Genomic DNA, 18,566 nt, shown 5'->3' on the forward strand with positions numbered 1-18,566 from the left:
TAGTGCGCACCCTACGTACTAGAGTTTTAAGTACCCCATTCCTCTGTGAAGGGTGGTGGCAGCTGTCTGCGTGCAAATACAGATCAGTGTGTGTTGTCTTTCGATACACCCCATGACCTAGGGTGCCGTCAGCCCTTCTCCTGACCAAGACGTCAAGGAAAGGTAATTTACCCTCCATTTTAGTCTCCATAGTGAATTTGATGTTGGGGTGTATGCAGTTTAGATGTGTAAGGAAGTCAAGGAGTTTATCCATACCATGTGGCCAGATGACTAATGTGTCGTCCACGTAACGGAAAAAGCAAGTAGGTTTCCATTCGGATGACGACAGGGCTTCCTCCTCGAAGTTCTCCATGTACAAATTTGCTACCACCAGTTTGTTCGTAGTATTCTCCATTAAAAAGAAAATACGTGGAAGTCAAGACATGCCTAAGAAGTTCAGTGGTATTCTCGTCAAACCTCTGACCAATCAACTCTAGCGACTCTCGCAGGGGTACCCTCGTAAACAAGGAAACGATGTCAAAACTCACCATGATATCCGACTCATCCAACCTGAAGCTATCAAGGCGGCAACATATGTCTCCTTCAATAGAAATTACAATGCTTGAAGCTGCACTAACTTTGTTTTAATGATTTGCATTTACATTCATGCTTCACTTGCACCCACAGGTGACTAAAGTTTTATCAGATTTTGCTCACTATCCTGCATTTTACGGACTGTCAGTTGTGAAACAATATTATGAAAAGGACAGACTGTTGCCACTCAATACATAGTGGAGACGGTCACAAAATAACACAAACACGACCACTGTCTCTGGCAGCTGAAACCACACTACGAGCAGTGGCAGCTGTGCATGATAGGAGGGACAACTGGGTGGGGGAAAGGAGGAGGCTAGGGCTGGGAGGGGGATACCAGGTTAGGAGTGGGGGATGGGGAAGTGCTGCTGGGGAGTGCGCAGGGATGAGGAGGAGAGTGAGTAGGGTAGCTAAGGTGCAGTCAGGAGGTTAGACAGGGTGGGGGAGATGTTGGGTGGGGCAAGGAGGGGGGGGGTAGCTGAAAAGGAGAGAGGTAAAAAGCACTTTGGTGGAATAGAGGGCTGTATAGGGCTGGAATGGGAACAGGGAAGGGGCTAATGGCACACAACAAACAGAAGTTCAGGCCAGGAGGGTAATGGGTACATAGACTTTATTACAGCGAGAGTTCCCACCTGAGCAATTCAGAAAAGCTGGTGATGGTGGAAAGGATCCATATGGGACAGGCTGTGAAACAGTCATTGAAATGAAGAATGTCATGCTGGGTGGTGTGCTCAGCAACAGGGTGGTATAGTTGTTTCTTGGTCACAGTTTGTCAGTGGCCATTCATGCGGACAGACAGCTTGGTTGTCATACTCACACAGAATGCAGCACAATGGTTGGAGCTTAGCTTGGAGATCACATGACTGGTTTCACATGTAGCCCTGCCTGTGATGGGACAGGTGAAGTTTGTGACCGACTGGAGTAGGTGGTGGTGGGAGGATCTTGCATCTAGGTCTATTACAGGGATGAGCCACGAGGTAAGGGGCTGGGAGTAGAGGTTGTGTAGGGACGGACAAGTATATTGTGTAGGTTTGTTGGGAGCAGAAAACCACTGTGGGAGGTGTGGGAAGGATAGTGGGCAGGACATTTCTAACGTGAAACACACAGATTGTTGTTATCTGTGTTGTTCTGAAATTTATATTGCAATATATGGAGAATTTCAGAAAATAACTTTCTCATTAGCCCATTTTAGTGAAATCACAGGTGGCACAACTTTGGTGAAATTTACTATTTGTCCCATCAATGAAAATAACAACCAAGCACAATTTGTAACACTTGCTCCCACCTGAGGAGTTATGACAAATTGGTGTTAGGTGGGACAATCCATATGGCATGTGTGCTGAAACAGGTATGAATGTCATGGCTGTCATGTTTTAGAGCATGTTCTGCAACAGGTTATTGTGAGCCCAGTATATACCCTCTGTCTGTGCCCATTCACCTTAACATAAACTTGGTGATAAACATACCAGTGTAGAAGGTAAAACAGAGTTTACGTAACAGCTGGTAAATAAGTGTCGTTCCACAAGAGGGTTGCTTTGATAGTCTATATTTTGCCAGTTACAGGGCTGATATAGATGGAGGTAGGAGGGTGCATCAGGCAAGTCATACAGCAGGGGCAGCCACAGGAGTAGGAGCCATGAGGTAAAGAGAGATTTGCAGGAGCATAGAGTCTGACCAGGACACTGTGGAGATTGGGAAGGCAACAAAAATCTCTTCTAGATGTTGTGGGCAAAATGTCAGACAAAATGGACCTCATTTCAGGGCATTTTTCAGGAAGTCATAGCCTATGAATGTACAAGGTATGTCCAGAAAATAAGTATAATTTCATTCTACTGCCCCCGCAGCACTAGTGTCGCAGTTCTGCCCATTCGCACTTGACTCTCTTGTTCATTGTCTTACCACTGGCCCCATTGCAGCTGGTCTGTGTTGACATTTGTTAGTGATCATTCAAAATGTTTAAGACAATCTCTAAGCCCGCCGACTGTGAAATCGGTTCTGTAATGTGCAATTGTGTCCCTGCTGGGTTCCAAAAGTGCTTACAGATGCCCACAAAACGAAGCAACTTGGCAGTGCTTTGACATTTCTTAGTCAATACAGTGATGAGAGAGATGATTTCATAAACTGAATTATGACCAGTAATGGAACTTGGGTTTGTCACGTCATTCCAGAATCAAAACAACTGATTGAGTGAAGCCACTCACAATCCTCCACAATACAAAAATCTGAAGCAATGTTGTCAGCACAAAAAAAATTATTATTTATGTGCACTATGTTCTGGGACAGACAGGGTATTCTATTCATGGAGTTCCTCCCCAGAGGTGAAACCGACAGTGCAGTATGTTACTGTGAAACGCTGAGAAAACTTCAGCACACAATTCAAAAGGCATTTTGTTAATTAATGACAATGCACATCCCCATTCTGCTGGTGTCATTCAAAATCTTATTCGACAGTTTGGTTGGGAGCAGTTTGGGCACCCACCATAGAGTCCTGATCGCACACTTTATGGCAACCATTTGTTCTTGAACTTTAAGCACAAGTTTTGAGGAAGGCACTTTGGAAGAGAAAAATAAAAACGATGTTAATCAGTGGCTTCTATCTATGAAGAGGGCACAAATGTCTGAACAATGGTGGCAGCTATGTAGAAAAGTTAGTATAAGAAATCCTCCGTCTTGCAAAAATCAGTTTTTGTTGAACAAGTGTTTATGAGTTTTTTCCAGAATGTTACTTACTTTCCGGACACACCTCCTATGAATCATCTACTTCGACAAGGCTGTAGCTTCATAACATCAACTCCTGAAATGATTTTGCTCCCCATACTTATAATACTTATAATACTTTTTTGTTGCGCTCCCAGTCCTCACAATATCTTGGTCACATACAATATTACTCCTGCACTTACACTCCTGGAAATGGAAAAAAGAACACATTGATACCGGTGTGTCAGACCCACCATACTTGCTCCGGACACTGCGAGAGGGCTGTACAAGCAATGATCACACGCACGGCACAGCGGACACACCAGGAACCGCGGTGTTGGCCGTCGAATGGCGCTAGCTGCGCAGCATTTGTGCACCGCCGCCGTCAGTGTCAGCCAGTTTGCCGTGGCATACGGAGCTCCATCGCAGTCTTTAACACTGGTAGCATGCCGCAACAGTGTGGACATGAACCGTATGTGCAATTGACGGACTTGGAGCGAGGGCGTATTGTGGGCATGCGGGCCACAGTACATCGATGTTGTCGCCAGTGGTCGGCGGAAGGTGCATGTGCCCGTCGACCTGGGACCGGACCCCAGCGACGCACGGATGCACGCCAAGACCGTAGGATCCTACGCAGTGCCGTAGGGGACCGCACCGCCACTTCCCAGCAAATTAGGGACACTGTTGCTCCTGGAGAATCGGCGAGGACCATTCGCAACCGTCCCCATGAAGCTGGGCTACGGTCCCGCACACCGTTAGGCCGTCTTCCGCTCACGCCCCAACATCGTGCAGGCCCCCCTCCAGTGGTGTCGCGACAGGCGTGAATGGAGGGACGAATGGAGACGTGTCGTCTTCAGCGATGAGAGTCGCTTCTGCCTTGGTGCCAATGATGGTCGTATGCGTGTTTGGCGCCGTGCAGGTGAGCGCCACAATCAGGACTGCATACGACCGAGGCACACAGGGCCAACACCCAGCATTATGGTGTGGGGAGCGATCTCCTACACTGGCCGTACACCTCTGGTAATCGTCGAGGGGACACTGAATATGGCCGGTACATCCAAACCGTCATCGAACCCATCGTTCTACCATTCCTAGACCGGCAAGAGAACTTGCTGTTCCAACAGGACAATGCACGTCCGCATGTATCCCGTGCCACCTAATGTGCTCTAGAAGGTGTAAGTCAACTACCCTGGCCAGCAAGATCTCCGGATCTGTCCCCCATTGAGCATGTTTGGGACTGGATGAAGCGTCGTCTCACGCGGTCTGCACGTCCAGCACGAACACTGGTCCAACTGAGGCGCCAGGTGAAAATGGCATGGCAAGCCGTTGCACAGGACTACATCCAGCATCTCTACGATCGTCTCCATGGGAGAATAGCAGCCTGCATTGCTGCGAAAGGTGGATATACACTGTACTAGTGTCGACATTGTGCATGCTCTGTTGCCTGTGTCTATGTGTCCTGGACCCCAGGAATGTGTCAATAAAGTTTCCCCTTCCTGGGACAATGAATTCACGGTGTTCTTATTTCAATTTCCAGGAGTGTATTTCCTTATGCTACGACTCCAACCCTTGCAGCTGTCCCCACTGTATGACATGCTCAATGCATCCCCCACCTCCACCTATATGAGTTCTACAACTGTCAAAATGTGTTAGAGGGAAAAGAAAACATTGTTATTTTTATATGTTAAATTAAAATTGGTAAATTGTTAACAAGTTTCATTTTTAATAATGATGTAATCACCCTCTTTGTCAACCCCCTTTAGCCATCTAATATGCAAGCTCTCAGTGCTGGAGTGATAAAATCAATTTTTGTTTTTTGAGCAAAATATCTGGAGCTGGGACTTAGCCACTTGCAAAATTTGTAGCAATTGTAATAAATAGACATCAGATTGCACAATATCGGGCAATAAGGTGGGCATGACTATACCTTCCACCACAATACATTACTTTTATCCAGGATTTGTCTAGTGCAGTGTGCTTTTGCATTTTCATGTTGCAGAATAGCATCTTTTTTGTTTACAACTGCTGGGTACTTTTCAATTAAAGATTTATTTACCCTATCAAATTGTTCACAGTAAATGTCTGCATTTACAGTTTGTCCATGTTTCTACACCTCAAAGCAAATGTACCAGCAAATACTCCACCAAACACACAAAATTTTTTTTTTTTTTTTAGTGTAAATCTAGCTTAGCTGAGCTTTGCGGTGATTCATTCGGAGACAGCTATTGCCTTTTGCATTTTGGGTTATCATAGAAATCCCACTTTTCATCTCCAGTGATCAAGCAATAAAAAAAACTGCTTCTGTATCGTGCTGCCGAAGCAATAAGCTGCCTGTGGTGGATCGCTTAGCTCTGTTCGTCTTTTCAATTTGCTGCAAATGTACTTGGATGGCCAACCAAGATTCATTTGGAGTGTTTCACAGTTTCTCGATTGCCTGACATAAATATGCTTCGATTTCTGTCCCCAACATGTCATTCTCTAAAGTTGTTAGTCCTTGAAAATTCTCCACATATTGCAATACAAATTTCAGAACAACATGGTTTAAGTAATAATAGTCTGTGTGTGTCACAACCGACAGTATCATATACAGCAACAGTGAGCAACATCTGATAAGAATTTAGTCACCTGCGAGTACAACTGAACAACGAGTGTAAATGTGGATCACTAAAACCAAGTCAGTGCAGCTCTTCTCTCAAGCATTGTAATCTCTATTGGAGGAGACATGTCACCACCTTATTTTTTATTTATTAATTTACGAGTTTCTTTAAGAAAATGTGAGACAAAGCTACTTTGCTGTAGAATGAATTTTTCTAAAAAAAATTATGAATGAAAACATTAAAGAAATAATGAATCCCAAGAAAATGTGAATAAAGAACACATTAAAATACAATAAAAAATAATACTTTATACATAACAGTTGTAACTACTTCAAGGAACTGAATAGTTTGTGTGTGCCCAAAAAACGTATAATACATCACCGAGCAACAGTAGACTACGACTATGATATCTTGAAAACAAACACTGGAAAATCACAACCAATGCCAAATATATGGAAAGCTTTGGTAATGCACTAAAAATAATAACCATGCCATAAAACAATATGACAACTGCACAGCTACAGTTAATGGAAGCAAACACTGTTGTTATTTAACACTTACACTCTTTTATAACTGCTACTTCAAGTTTTTTTCATTTTTATTAATTTTAAATACTGTCTGCAGAAAGGCAGGGAGACGAGGTGTAAGACTTTCCTTTACATACTTAAATTTAAACCTCCTGCGGCTGAAGATTTATTTTCCTCAAGGAACCAACAACAACATTTGTCTTCACAGCAAGTAACACTAATTTTGTTTACTATCGAGGCTCCACCCTTTAAAATAAAGCAGTGCTAATTACTGTAATAAATGATGACAATTATGATGTGTTGATAACAAAAGATATTTTTGTGTTCTACTTTATGTGAACATGTGTTTATTATGTTGAAAGGAAGTACATTTATTATTAGCAAATTAGTTTTGAAAATAAAGGAAACTCTGCTAATTATATCTGACTGTTTAGGGTTGATCACTCAACTTTTCCAGTTCTGCTGGAAACCTATTGCAAATGAAACATACTGACTGATACACACCTCTCTGCACAATGCTTGAACAAGTGTTAGCCAAGTGCATATCAGTTTTCTGTCAAGTGTGCTCTGAACTAATATTCCAGTTTTTTTCTGAGAAATAGAAAACTATACAGAAATGGAAAGAAAACAGAAGACAACATTACCTTAACAAGAGCAAATTATACCAAGCATACCGAGTTCCGTGTTAGGCTGTATACATGGACACAAAAAAACACACACACACACACTTTCTCCCGGGTGAAAATACACTTTTCCGTGTTAAGTGACAGTATACTCTTCCTTGGCACAGTAAAACTCGTCAATCCTTTGAATGTTCATGGTTTTATATATTGGAGTAGAATTTCCTGGCACCTTAGAAAATGAAACTCAGGGGGAAAAACATTTTTTGAAAGACCTTTGATGTGCAGCAACATGTACGCTGCATATTTTCATATTTTCATATTACGAAGGTATAAATTTGAATTCCACCTAACACCGCATGTTACTTTCCGAAACACTGAAATTGACATTGCGATGCGCTTTTGTAAGACAGACACAGCTCATTGTCACGTGATCTCGCCAGCTGATGACAGCACGAACACGTGATGTAGTAAGCCAATAGCAAGATCACTCTTCAGTAGCGCAAACACACAAATAAGAAAAGTTAATGGTTTAAATTAATATACATAGCATTCACATATAATATTGGTCTCTAAGATTAATAAACTGGAAGAGAAGCTACATTTCCACTATAATGTTGATCTTTTCTGCATGTGTTACACTTTAACACACATCACACAAATGTGCCAGTAAAAATTTTAATAACGACGTAAATGTTTGATCATCTGGGCTCGAAATTCATCTAAATGGTCTCCCCACAAACAGTTGATTTTTAAATGAGAGTCAAACACTTTGTGACTTAAGAAATTCATCGTACATTCTCGCACACAGTTCATCTTGCATAAAAGGAAACCTGCTTTGAATGTAACGCTTTTGAAACCACCATTTGCAATATTTTCCAGAGAGCAGTTAGAAATAGGTTTGTTTCAGCAGTTGCAAGAGAGCTCTACATAACAGATGTTAACCGCACTCGCACGGTGACTCAGAAAGCCCATATGTTCGTACGTGTAAAACATTAAAAGATCTTACATGTGTTACAAAAGAAACGAGACATCAGATGATACATTCGTATGTAAATTTTCTTGGAGTACCAGTACTGTATTATCTCATGTTTGGTTCTTTATTATGGCATAATGCCATACATGCACTTGAAATGTAGCGAACAGTTGAAACTAGCCAATGGTGTGAAATTAAACACTTTGTTTCAAATAAATTGACTCCCTCAGCAGAAAAGATTAATTTTAAGCCAAATCTCTTTAGCAAACCAGCAAAAATAAGTTCATTGTTCTGTAAGGCGATTAAGGCTTGACTCTCAAAGGGGGAAATAATATCTGAAACTAATAACATATTTTATCCTTCCATAATTATGCAAACATATTTTAATTCATTTGATAGCTCCCGGCTACAACAATCCCTTTTGTTATAATTTAACATGAGTGCAATAAACGAAGAGGAAACAACAAAATCACTGATCGTAAACACAGATCACACAGAGACTCCTCACCTCAGCTCAGACTGCTCTGTGCATCAGTCCCAGATTTACTATATTTCTGAGCCGGGGCAATATTAAGTAGTGGTGCCCAGTCACACATCTGTTATCAGAAGTGGGAGAAGGTATTACTCATACGTGACTCAACTGTGCATGCTCAAGAGCCTGCCCACAACAGCTCAAACAAATCTATTTTAAGCAGTTGTCACGTCACACTCACCGGAGGTTGTTTGTTGTTATAAATTGTTGTTATAAAGTATTGCATAGTCTTCCTAAAGACTTTGACACACTTTGCTCTTGGCAAACGCTTGTACGGGCACTGTTTTATTATTGTATACGGCTTATTTCCTTTGCGATTTAAGTTTTAATTTCGTTTTTCTTTTCTCTCTTTCATGTTTTGTTGCTGCAGTATTAGTCTGCAGTAGCGGGGTACAGTACTATCCTTTGTTAGAGTATTGGTTCTTACCAATCAAAATCACAAAAATTTAACTGAAAACTAAAACAATGAAAAATTCCAGGAATTCTAAACAATTCCCGGGTTTTTCCCAGTTTCTCCCAGATGAAAAAATTCCTGGGTTTTTCCCGGATCTCCCAGTTGTCCCGGGTCATATACACCCTGCCTGTCATACTATATCGAAGAAAAATTTCACATAACATCAGACTTGCACTTCCGTAAAGCAGCTTAAAAATAGGCTTCAGAACACAGAACACATTGCGATCACAAATTTATGATAACACAGAACATTCCTGCACATTTGCAAGTTCAATGTTTATGGGTTAAAATGAAGTTGCTGTGAGAAAATTTACACATGACAAACTGGACAAAATTTCAAAACCAGGTTTAAAGAACATCTGAACCTAACTGGCATGAATCTTTCTTCCATTAGTACACACTTAAAAGAACAAAGCGTCACAGCCAGTGACATGACACAATGCTCAGTGCTGAAACACACAGCTTACTAAATATTTTGGAAGGCAGAGAAATTTTCACACATATAACAAAGCTTCTTGACATCGTTTTATAAGAAAAGACTGATATAAAACAAAAACTTCACTGAAAATTTCACTAGTATTCTATGGCGACAATAGATTTCCTTGTTTTGCTAACAGAGGCAATACAAATTAGAAGTAGCACTGTATATATACTATGCTGTACACCAAAAACAACCTTTAAATGTACAGCAATTGCCAATGACAACTGCATATATTTTCATATAATAATTCCTTATTCGGAGTACATGTGTGTGTTTATACATCATCATGTACTCACATTATCACACAAATATTATAAAATATTGTCATTGGCATATGCAAGAAAACATTTACACACACGGCAAATCACATTACACAATTTGAAAAATCTGATATGCATAACACACTACTGTATACACTGTAACTACTGTATTACAAGAAACATTTGTCTTTTGTGTAACACAGTTCCTGACAATGATAGTCAACACCTAAAACTTGTCCAATGAAAGTGTTACTAATAAGCAGCTCCCATCAGTTAATAATTAATACAGAATATTTGCAACTCAATATTGTCAACAACAAATCGCATGACCGAATATACAGACAGGAATAGCAGAGTTAGAATTCTGACACGCCTGAACAATGGCCTATACAAAGTTTGCAAAGTGACACTGCAGATCAGTTCGACTGCCCTTTTCTGGAATTCACTCAAGTATGCAATAACCAGCCTCTGATATGATATCCACACAGGGAATTAAAAGTGTCGTAGTGTAATGTTATAAATCAAGATTGATTTGAGTCCCGTCCATCCATCCATCCATCCATCCATCCATCACAGCATTTTGGTACAAAAGTAATTTAAGCTACAGGTATAAATAAAAATCTATTCGTGTAATTTAATTAAAACAAGAATTCACCAGTTATAAAAAGATGATACCAATTTTATTTTTGAAGAAATCTGGTGGCCTGTCATTCAGTCATTAAAATAGTTTATTTCATATCCTTTGAATGGGATTACTACACATTGCATGTCAAAGTTATTTAACATCCAACACTACCATAGCTTACCTATGAGACTCTGTGACAGCCTGTGACCTTTACGTGGGAAACACTGAATTCAGTCAGCATGAGAACTGAGGAACTGCATCCATCTGGCGCACACTTTAGCTTGTACCACTAACTTCCAGCACACCACAAACTATTTCCCACAAGAACTAAGAAGTCTGCAGCACTAGTTTTCTGAACAGCAGTTGAAGTGCTCAGTGGCTGTATTCATTGTCATTAAAGGGCTAAATCTCCCTTACTGTCAGCAGGAAGTTACTCAGTACATTTACCATCCATCAATCAAAAATATGACTTTTTCCTTCAGTTTCAGAAATGCTTTCATCTCCAATGCAAATTTCTACAATTATGCCAGAATCAGAATATGTATTTTCTTGCTCTTAGCTCAATCCCCTCTCTGCCCCCCGTCCCCCCCCTCCACACACACACACACACACACACACACACACACACACACACACACACGCAAACACACACACACGCAAACACACACACACGCAAACACACACACACACACACACACACACACACACACACACACACACACACACACACACACACTTATTTTGTAATTTGGATTTATTTCTCACTCATGTATCCTATCTTTTTGCCCTTGCTTCATCATTTGGCGTAACTGTTTTGTGGAGGAGAATTTAAAATTTTTTTCAAACAGTTTCAGGTTCAACCGTACTTTTAGGATTGTGTATTAGCCATCTCAGCTCCACAAACTGAGTAAAACTACTTGTTATTTACTGTTTGCCACATGACACTATTGCACTGCTATGTTGCTGCCAGCTGCACAACTGACAACCAGAAATGGACTGCCATCATGGGCAACAACTAAAAGGGCTGCAGACTGTGCTAGATTATGGATTACATGGGTACACTGCACAACTTTAAAACTACGAGTCAGCTGATGCTCTACTGTGAAATACAGGCTACAACAGACAGTTCATGTGTGACAGTGGCATCTCTAACTGGGAGAACTTCTAATCAAGCTGTGGAGCTGTGGAGTATCGTCTCAGTTGTGCGACTGGATTCGTGATTTCCTGTCAGGAAGGTCGCAGTTCGTAGTAATAGACGGCAAATCATCAAGTAAAACTGAAGTGATATCAGGTGTTCCCCAGGGAAGCGTCCTGGGACCTCTACTGTTCCTGATCTATATAAATGACCTGGGTGACAATCTGAGCAGTTCTCTTAGACTGTTCGCAGATGATGCTGTAATTTACCATCTAGTAAGGTCATCCGAAGACCAGTATCAGTTGCAAAGCGATTTAGAAAAGATTGCTGTATGGTGTGTCAGGTGGCAGTTTACGCTAAATAACGAAAAGTGTGAGATGATCCACATGAGTTCCAAAAGAAATCCGTTGGAATTCGATTACTTGATAAATAATACAATTTTCAAGGCTGTCAATTCAACTAAGTACCTGGGTGTTCAAATTACGAACAACTTCAGTTGGAAGGACCACATAGATAATGTTGTCGGGAAGGCGAGCCAAAGGTTGCGTTTCATTGGCAGGACACTTAGAAGATGCAACAAGTCCACTAAAGAGACAGCTTACACTACACTCGTTCGTCCTCTGTTAGAATATTGCTGCGCGGTGTGGGATCCTTACAAGGTGGGATTGACGGAGGACATCGAAAGGGTGCAAAAAAGGGCAGCTCGTTTTGTATTATCACGTTATAGGGGAGAGAGTGTGGTTGATATGATACACGAGTTGGGATGGAAGTCATTACAGCATAGACATTTTTCGTCGCGGCGAGACCTTTTTACGAAATTTCAGTCACCAACTTTCTCTTCCGAATGCGAAAATATTTTGTTGAGCCCAACCTACATAGGTAGGAATGATCATCAAAATAAAATAAGAGAAATCAGAGCTCGAACAGAAAGGTTTAGGTGTTCGTTTTTCCCACTCGCTGTTCGGGAGTGGAATAGTAGAGAGATACTATGATTGTGGTTCGATGAACCCTCTGCCAAGCACTTAAATGTGAATTGCAGAGTAGTCATGTAGATGTAGATGTGAACTAGGTTCCAAGATGTGAGATGTCAAGTAGCAGGTAATTTTATTTAGGCTATAGTTGATTCTTTTTCAACATACATTTTCATTCATACCACTACCACCAATGACGCCACAGGTTTTGTCTCCCTTCAGTGGTATTCTCCATTAAATGCAGTGTAACAGCAACAGAGAAAAGCTTTTGATTATCATACACATTGAATGCAATTCACTGTTATCATCATACCTGATGGATGCGATTTAAAGAGTTCTTCTTTCAGTGTAGGTAAGAACTTATTTATATGGTCCCATGTCAAATTCCATAACTGTGAGTATCCATCAGAAGCAGAAAATACTCCAGCAGAATCCATGACTAGTAACATATTCTTCAGAGATTCAGGAATGGCTTCATACTGAAAGTAGATATACATGTAAACACACCGCTGTATTGCTGTAATATTGTTTAAGATTTTTAATATTTACAAATTACAGATTTTTTAAAAATAAAATCCATGATGAACCAATCTATTTAACATTCAATGACTGTAAAATGAGAACAAATAAAAATTTGGCACCAGAATTATAATACAGAATAGATATGATAATAGGAAGTTCTGTGTGGGATATAAACTGTAACAAGTAAAGGTGCACTTTTAGAGTTGAGGTTTGAGTGGCAGATAAGGAGATGAACATTGCTAAGTTTCTAGATGTTGTCCTCCTTCAAAGCTAACGCACACAAGCACACACGCGCACGCACACGCATGCATGCATGCATGCGCTCTCGCACAGGCACAGCAGCTTGATTGAGGTGGGGGTCTTAATGGACAAGGGCAGAAAGGAGGCATGGAGGGGGAGGGGGGGTGAGAGTTGGAAGAAATGGTGGGTGAGGAGATAAGAAAGTGGATGGAATATGGAAGTGGCACTGGAGAGCTCTCTCTGGTGCCATGATGCTTGCATAATTTATTTATTTTTTTTTTTTCTGTGGTTTTATGGCACATGACTACAGTGGTCATTAGCGCCCAGACTAAATTATGACTGCACTGCGAGGCACAATGTGAAAACAGCAACTATAAAGGGCAACACTATAAAAGGCACATTAACAGGCAAGGGATTAAAAGAAAGCAGCATAATCAAATGTCGTTAGACAGGTTTGTCAAGTGGATAAAATGAAGAACGCAAGAAGCTGCTCCTGGGTCATCCACTAAAACTTAATCCAGAGTACATGGCAGGCCAAGATCAATGCGCAGTGTATTAAAATTCGGACAGGACGTTAAAATGTGGTGTACCGTCGGCAATTGCCCACATGGGCAGAACGGCGCTGGTACAGCCGTTAGCAGATGGCGGTGGCTGAACCGGCAGTGTCCAACCCGTAACCGGGTCAAAATGACCTCCTCCCGACGAGAAGGGCATGAAGAGATCGTCCAAGCTGTGGGGAGACGTTTCAAGGCCCGAAGCTAGTTTTCAGTAAGTGTAGCCCAATCGGCACGCCACAGAGATAAAATGCGCTGACAAATGACCCTGCTAAAATCAGATGAGGGCACACAACAAGATGCTGTCAGAGTCTGGAGGACTGCAGCATCGTTCCCAGCAGTACCGACATGGCCAGGAACCCACATAGAGGTAATCGGAGAACCGTCGTCCGCCAGCTGCTGAAGGGGCGTTGGATCCAGTGCACGAAAGGGTGAACCGGATACGGATCACTGAGGCTCTGGATGGCGCTCAGGGAATCAGAGCAGATGACATAAGCAGAATGTCGGTGGCGGCAGATGTAAAGAACAGTCTGATAGAGGGCAAATAGCCCAGCTGTGAAGACCAAACAATGGCCATGGAGCTGGTATTTGAAACTGTGTGCCCCGACAATAAAAGAACACCCGACATCGTCAATGGTCTTAGAGCCATCTGTATGAATGAAGATCGTATTAACGAACTTTGAACGAAGTTCGACAAACCGCGTGCGGTATACTGAAGCTGGGGTAACCTCCTTTTGGAGCAAGCTGTGGTCAAGGTGAACACGAACCTGAGCCTGGAGCCAAGGTGGCGTTTGGCTCTTGCCCACTCTACAGGTTGCAGGGAGTGGAAAATCAAGTTGCTGAAGGAGGCGACGAAAACGAACTCCAGGTGGTAGCAGGCCAGATACATACAACCCGTATTGACGGTCGAGAGAGTCGTCAAAAAAGGAACGATAAGACGGGTGGTCGGGCATTGATAATAGCCAAAAAAGCAGTATATTGCACCGGTAGGTTAGTAGCAATTCACCGGCTTCAGCATGAAGACTCTTGACGGGACTAGTATAGAATGCTCCGAATGCAAGACGTAACCCCCGATGTTGTATACAGTTGAGGTGGAGTAAGAAGGACAGCCGTGCAGAGGAGTATACAAAGCTTCCATAATTCAGCTTTGAGCAGACGATCGACTGATATAATGGTGCAAGCATGTCATACTGAGTGTTATACACAGTCTCATGGAGGAGTGGAATAAGAGGAGCAGTTATACAGATGGAATGGAAACTGAGAAGTCAATGGTGTGAGTGTACACTAATAAGTAGAGGGTAGAATAGGAACTGGGATGGATGTGGGCGTGGGACAGATACTAGCAGTGACTGAGGCCAGCAGGATTCAAGATCAAATGGTGAGTTGTAAGGAAAATTTCCATTTATGTAATACAGAATATTACCTCTCACATCACGACTTTCATCTGTTTGGCCAAATGGAGGAAGCTTCCGCAGAAAGCAGCATATAGATGATGGGGAGGTTATTGATGCAGGATGTAAGATGCTGGCTCTTATGTCAACCAATATAACGGTACAATGCAGGCATACAAGCATACAGTAATGAAGCATAAGGCTGTCACATTGAATGGACATTAAGTTTAATAATATGGTTTTGTAGCCACGACAGTGGAGAATAATATTGTGTATTGGAATCCCGAATAAAATAAGCCTGCATTACTTACTGAACAAAACTCATATAACAGTATTTGCACAAATAAAGCCACCATGATGGAACCATAACAACAAGGCTGAATTTACTGCTCTCACTAATGAATTCTCTCACTGATAGTGAGATATAAATTACTGCTACAGACAATTTTTTTTGTAAACAGTAATGTCTGAAATGAGTGCTTGTACACAAATGATACTGAATCATAGATGATTTTGGTATGTACTTAGGATGTTTTACATCAGCCTCTTTCAACATGAGAGAAGGGTTCATTGGTAAATAATTCTGTAAGACATCCTTTTTGCAATTAGTGATGGGAAGGCATTCAAGTTTAGCACTCTGACTGGAAGGGAGCCACTCCATTATTCCTAATTTTAAATAATATAGCACTACAAGAATATACCATATCAAGATGCACCACAATATTCACTTTAGTCTACACAGTGATCATTACAGTCCCTTCAAGCTAGAAAAGTGGATATATCAGCACACGGGGAATGTTTACACTAGCAGTAAGTTAACCCTGTACTCTCAGGTGCAGCTGCACAGGTAAACGTGTGTTGCTCTACCATCTATTCACAATGGGCAAGTCATTCTGGTAGCTAAGAGTCTGTGCCGAAACACCTTTAATGCAGGGGCGGCCAAGAATTCAACTTATGAGCTATGCCATGGTACGACTGCCATAGCACTGAGCCTGGCTGCACATTTCGCCTACCATCACAGAAAGTTGTCTGAGCAGAGGGGGTGTGGAGGGGGATGGGGGGTGTATGAGTGAGAAACTGAAGACATCATACTAAAATGGTAATGCAGTCACACTATATTTGATCTGGTTTTATATTTAACAATGGAAAAGCCAGTATGGAATAATGACACACACACACACACACACACACACACACACACACTGTATTTCTCATCTCTAAAAAAAAACATCTATCACAAGCAAAACAAGTTTTCAGTTTATTTTTAAAACAGTGAAGACATAATTTTTATCTGGTACTCTCTTGGCATACAGACGGATGTATACTATTTTACAGACTTTTGCACTCAGGTTGCCACATAATAATGACTTATTTAGTTTCATAATTGAAGCAAGGTCTTTCAAATGCATATGCTGAGATAAATTTGTAGCACTTGTGCAACCTCATTATGGAGACATGGAAACTGTACCTGACCAAAACAATGTAAATGTCCTGGACAGTTTCATCATAAAAGAGTTTGCCTTAAAAACAGAAAATATAATGCAGATCAATCAGTTACATCTTGACATACACAGGGGCACTTTTAACCAAAACAGCAAATCATCTCAAAAATCAGTTTGAAAGAAAATGTAAGACTGGCAGTGTCATGTTTAGAAAATGAACCCTGTAATTCTTTCAAGGCCACAATGAATTCTTCAAAGCTAGTGTTTTCTTTAGTGCTAGTGAGGTTAGGAAACTGGACAGTGTTTGTCAGAATTTGCCCCTTCTACAATGTGATTTTCTTTTGAAATGTATCCACATCGAATCAGAAGTAAATTGTTTCCTACCTAGCTTTCAAGTCCTGACTCATCTTCCTCTTCTGGCAGAAAGTACTCACATTCAACAACACAGCAAACAAACAAACAAACAAACAAACACACACACACACACACACACACACACACACACACACACACACCACCGAAGCCAAGGTGACAATGATTATTGAAGTGCAGTTGCCTGGGCTGATGGGTGTGGAAAAGGGTTAGGGAAAGATGCCTGAGGTCTGGATGTGATAGCCAGGCAGTGGTGATGCGGGAGCAAGAAAGACAAATGACTTGGTGGCTCTACAAGACAAAAAGAATTCTTAGGGGGCAAGAGTGGTAGGCTCTTGACAGGGAAGGAGTTGTAAGGAGATTGACAGAACAGAAAAGGTAAGGTAAGGTGAGGGGAGGGAAGGGGAGGGGAGGGGAGGGGAGGGGAGGGGAGGGGAGGGGAGGGGAGGGGAGGGGAGGGGAGGGGAGGGGAGGGGAGGGGAGGGGAGGGGAGGGGAGGGGAGGGGAGGGGAGGGGAGGGAAACAGATTCACGGAATTTTTTGACATGACGATTGCAAGAGTACTGGATGTGCTGGAGAGGTAGTTCCCATCTGCGTAGTTCTGAGAAACTTATGCTGGAAGGGAATATCAAAATAGCACATGTAGTGAGGCAGCTTTTGAAGTCATTTGTGTTGTGTGCAGCATGTTTGGCGAATGAATGCTCAAGCATGCAGTTTGCCACAGGTTGGCAGTGGCCATTCATCCAAACACATGGTTACCCATCATACTCACACAGAATGCTGCCCAGCAACTGTAGCATAACTGATATGTAACATGATTTGTTCTACACATGTCTCTGTTTTTTATTGGGTAGTTAATATGGCTGGACTGCGGTAGGAGGTGTGAGTGTGTATGGGTCAGTCTTACACTTAGGTCAGCCATGGTGGAATGACACACAGGGTGCAGGATTGGAATGGGGATGGTGGCTGGTTAACAAGTTTACTCATGTCAGAATAGATCTGTTTATGGATGGGCTGGGCAGAACATTGTCTATCAACAAAGGTTCTGGTAATATTGACATATTCCGAAAACTATAACTCTACTGTAGAAGTGGCGAGGCCGTAAGGAAGAGACTTTTTGACATGGAACAGGTGATAGTTGTCATGGTGGAGGTACTGTTAGTGGTTGCAAACACAGAGACAAGGGAAAAGACTATATGTCAGTCCCATTGGAAAGAATAGGAGACATCTAAACAAAGTACATGGAAAAAAGGGCTAAAAACACCACACAAAAATGGAAATTCAAAACCAAACGTTAAATGGCCTTCACTATATTACTTCGACGCATAAAAAATAAAACACACGCGACAGCCTGCATGTCATTTGCTAAAACAGCTGATAAATCAGACGGCAAACCCAAGATGGAACATAAATTAGTAGGAAAAGAGCATTCCAGCAGGTAGTGGCGCACAGTTAAAATTTTTGCGCAATGCATACAAAGTGGTGGGGCAGTGCCAGTGAGCAAATGATGATGGCTAAAAAGGCAGTGCCCAATATGCAGCCAAGTTAAAATAATCTCCTCCCGGTGGGAGGGCTGAGGAGGGGGTCGTCCAAGGTA

The 18,566-nt window shown here is 41.8% G+C and overlaps 1 protein-coding gene across 2 annotated transcripts in view; it reads right to left on the minus strand.

Moving 5' to 3' along the window:
* LOC126334838 (Golgi-specific brefeldin A-resistance guanine nucleotide exchange factor 1) overlaps window positions 1–18,566 on the minus strand; it is a 290,716-nt gene that overhangs the window by 66,720 nt on the left and 205,430 nt on the right. For both annotated transcript variants that reach the window (XM_049997502.1, XM_049997501.1), the window contains exon 30: window positions 12,762–12,927. In XM_049997502.1, coding sequence (XP_049853459.1) covers window positions 12,762–12,927 — 166 coding nt within the window. The remainder of the gene's footprint in view (window positions 1–12,761; window positions 12,928–18,566) is intronic.

This window comes from Schistocerca gregaria, chromosome 2 (genome assembly GCF_023897955.1).
Source record: "Schistocerca gregaria isolate iqSchGreg1 chromosome 2, iqSchGreg1.2, whole genome shotgun sequence".
NCBI lineage: Eukaryota > Metazoa > Arthropoda > Insecta > Orthoptera > Acrididae > Schistocerca > Schistocerca gregaria.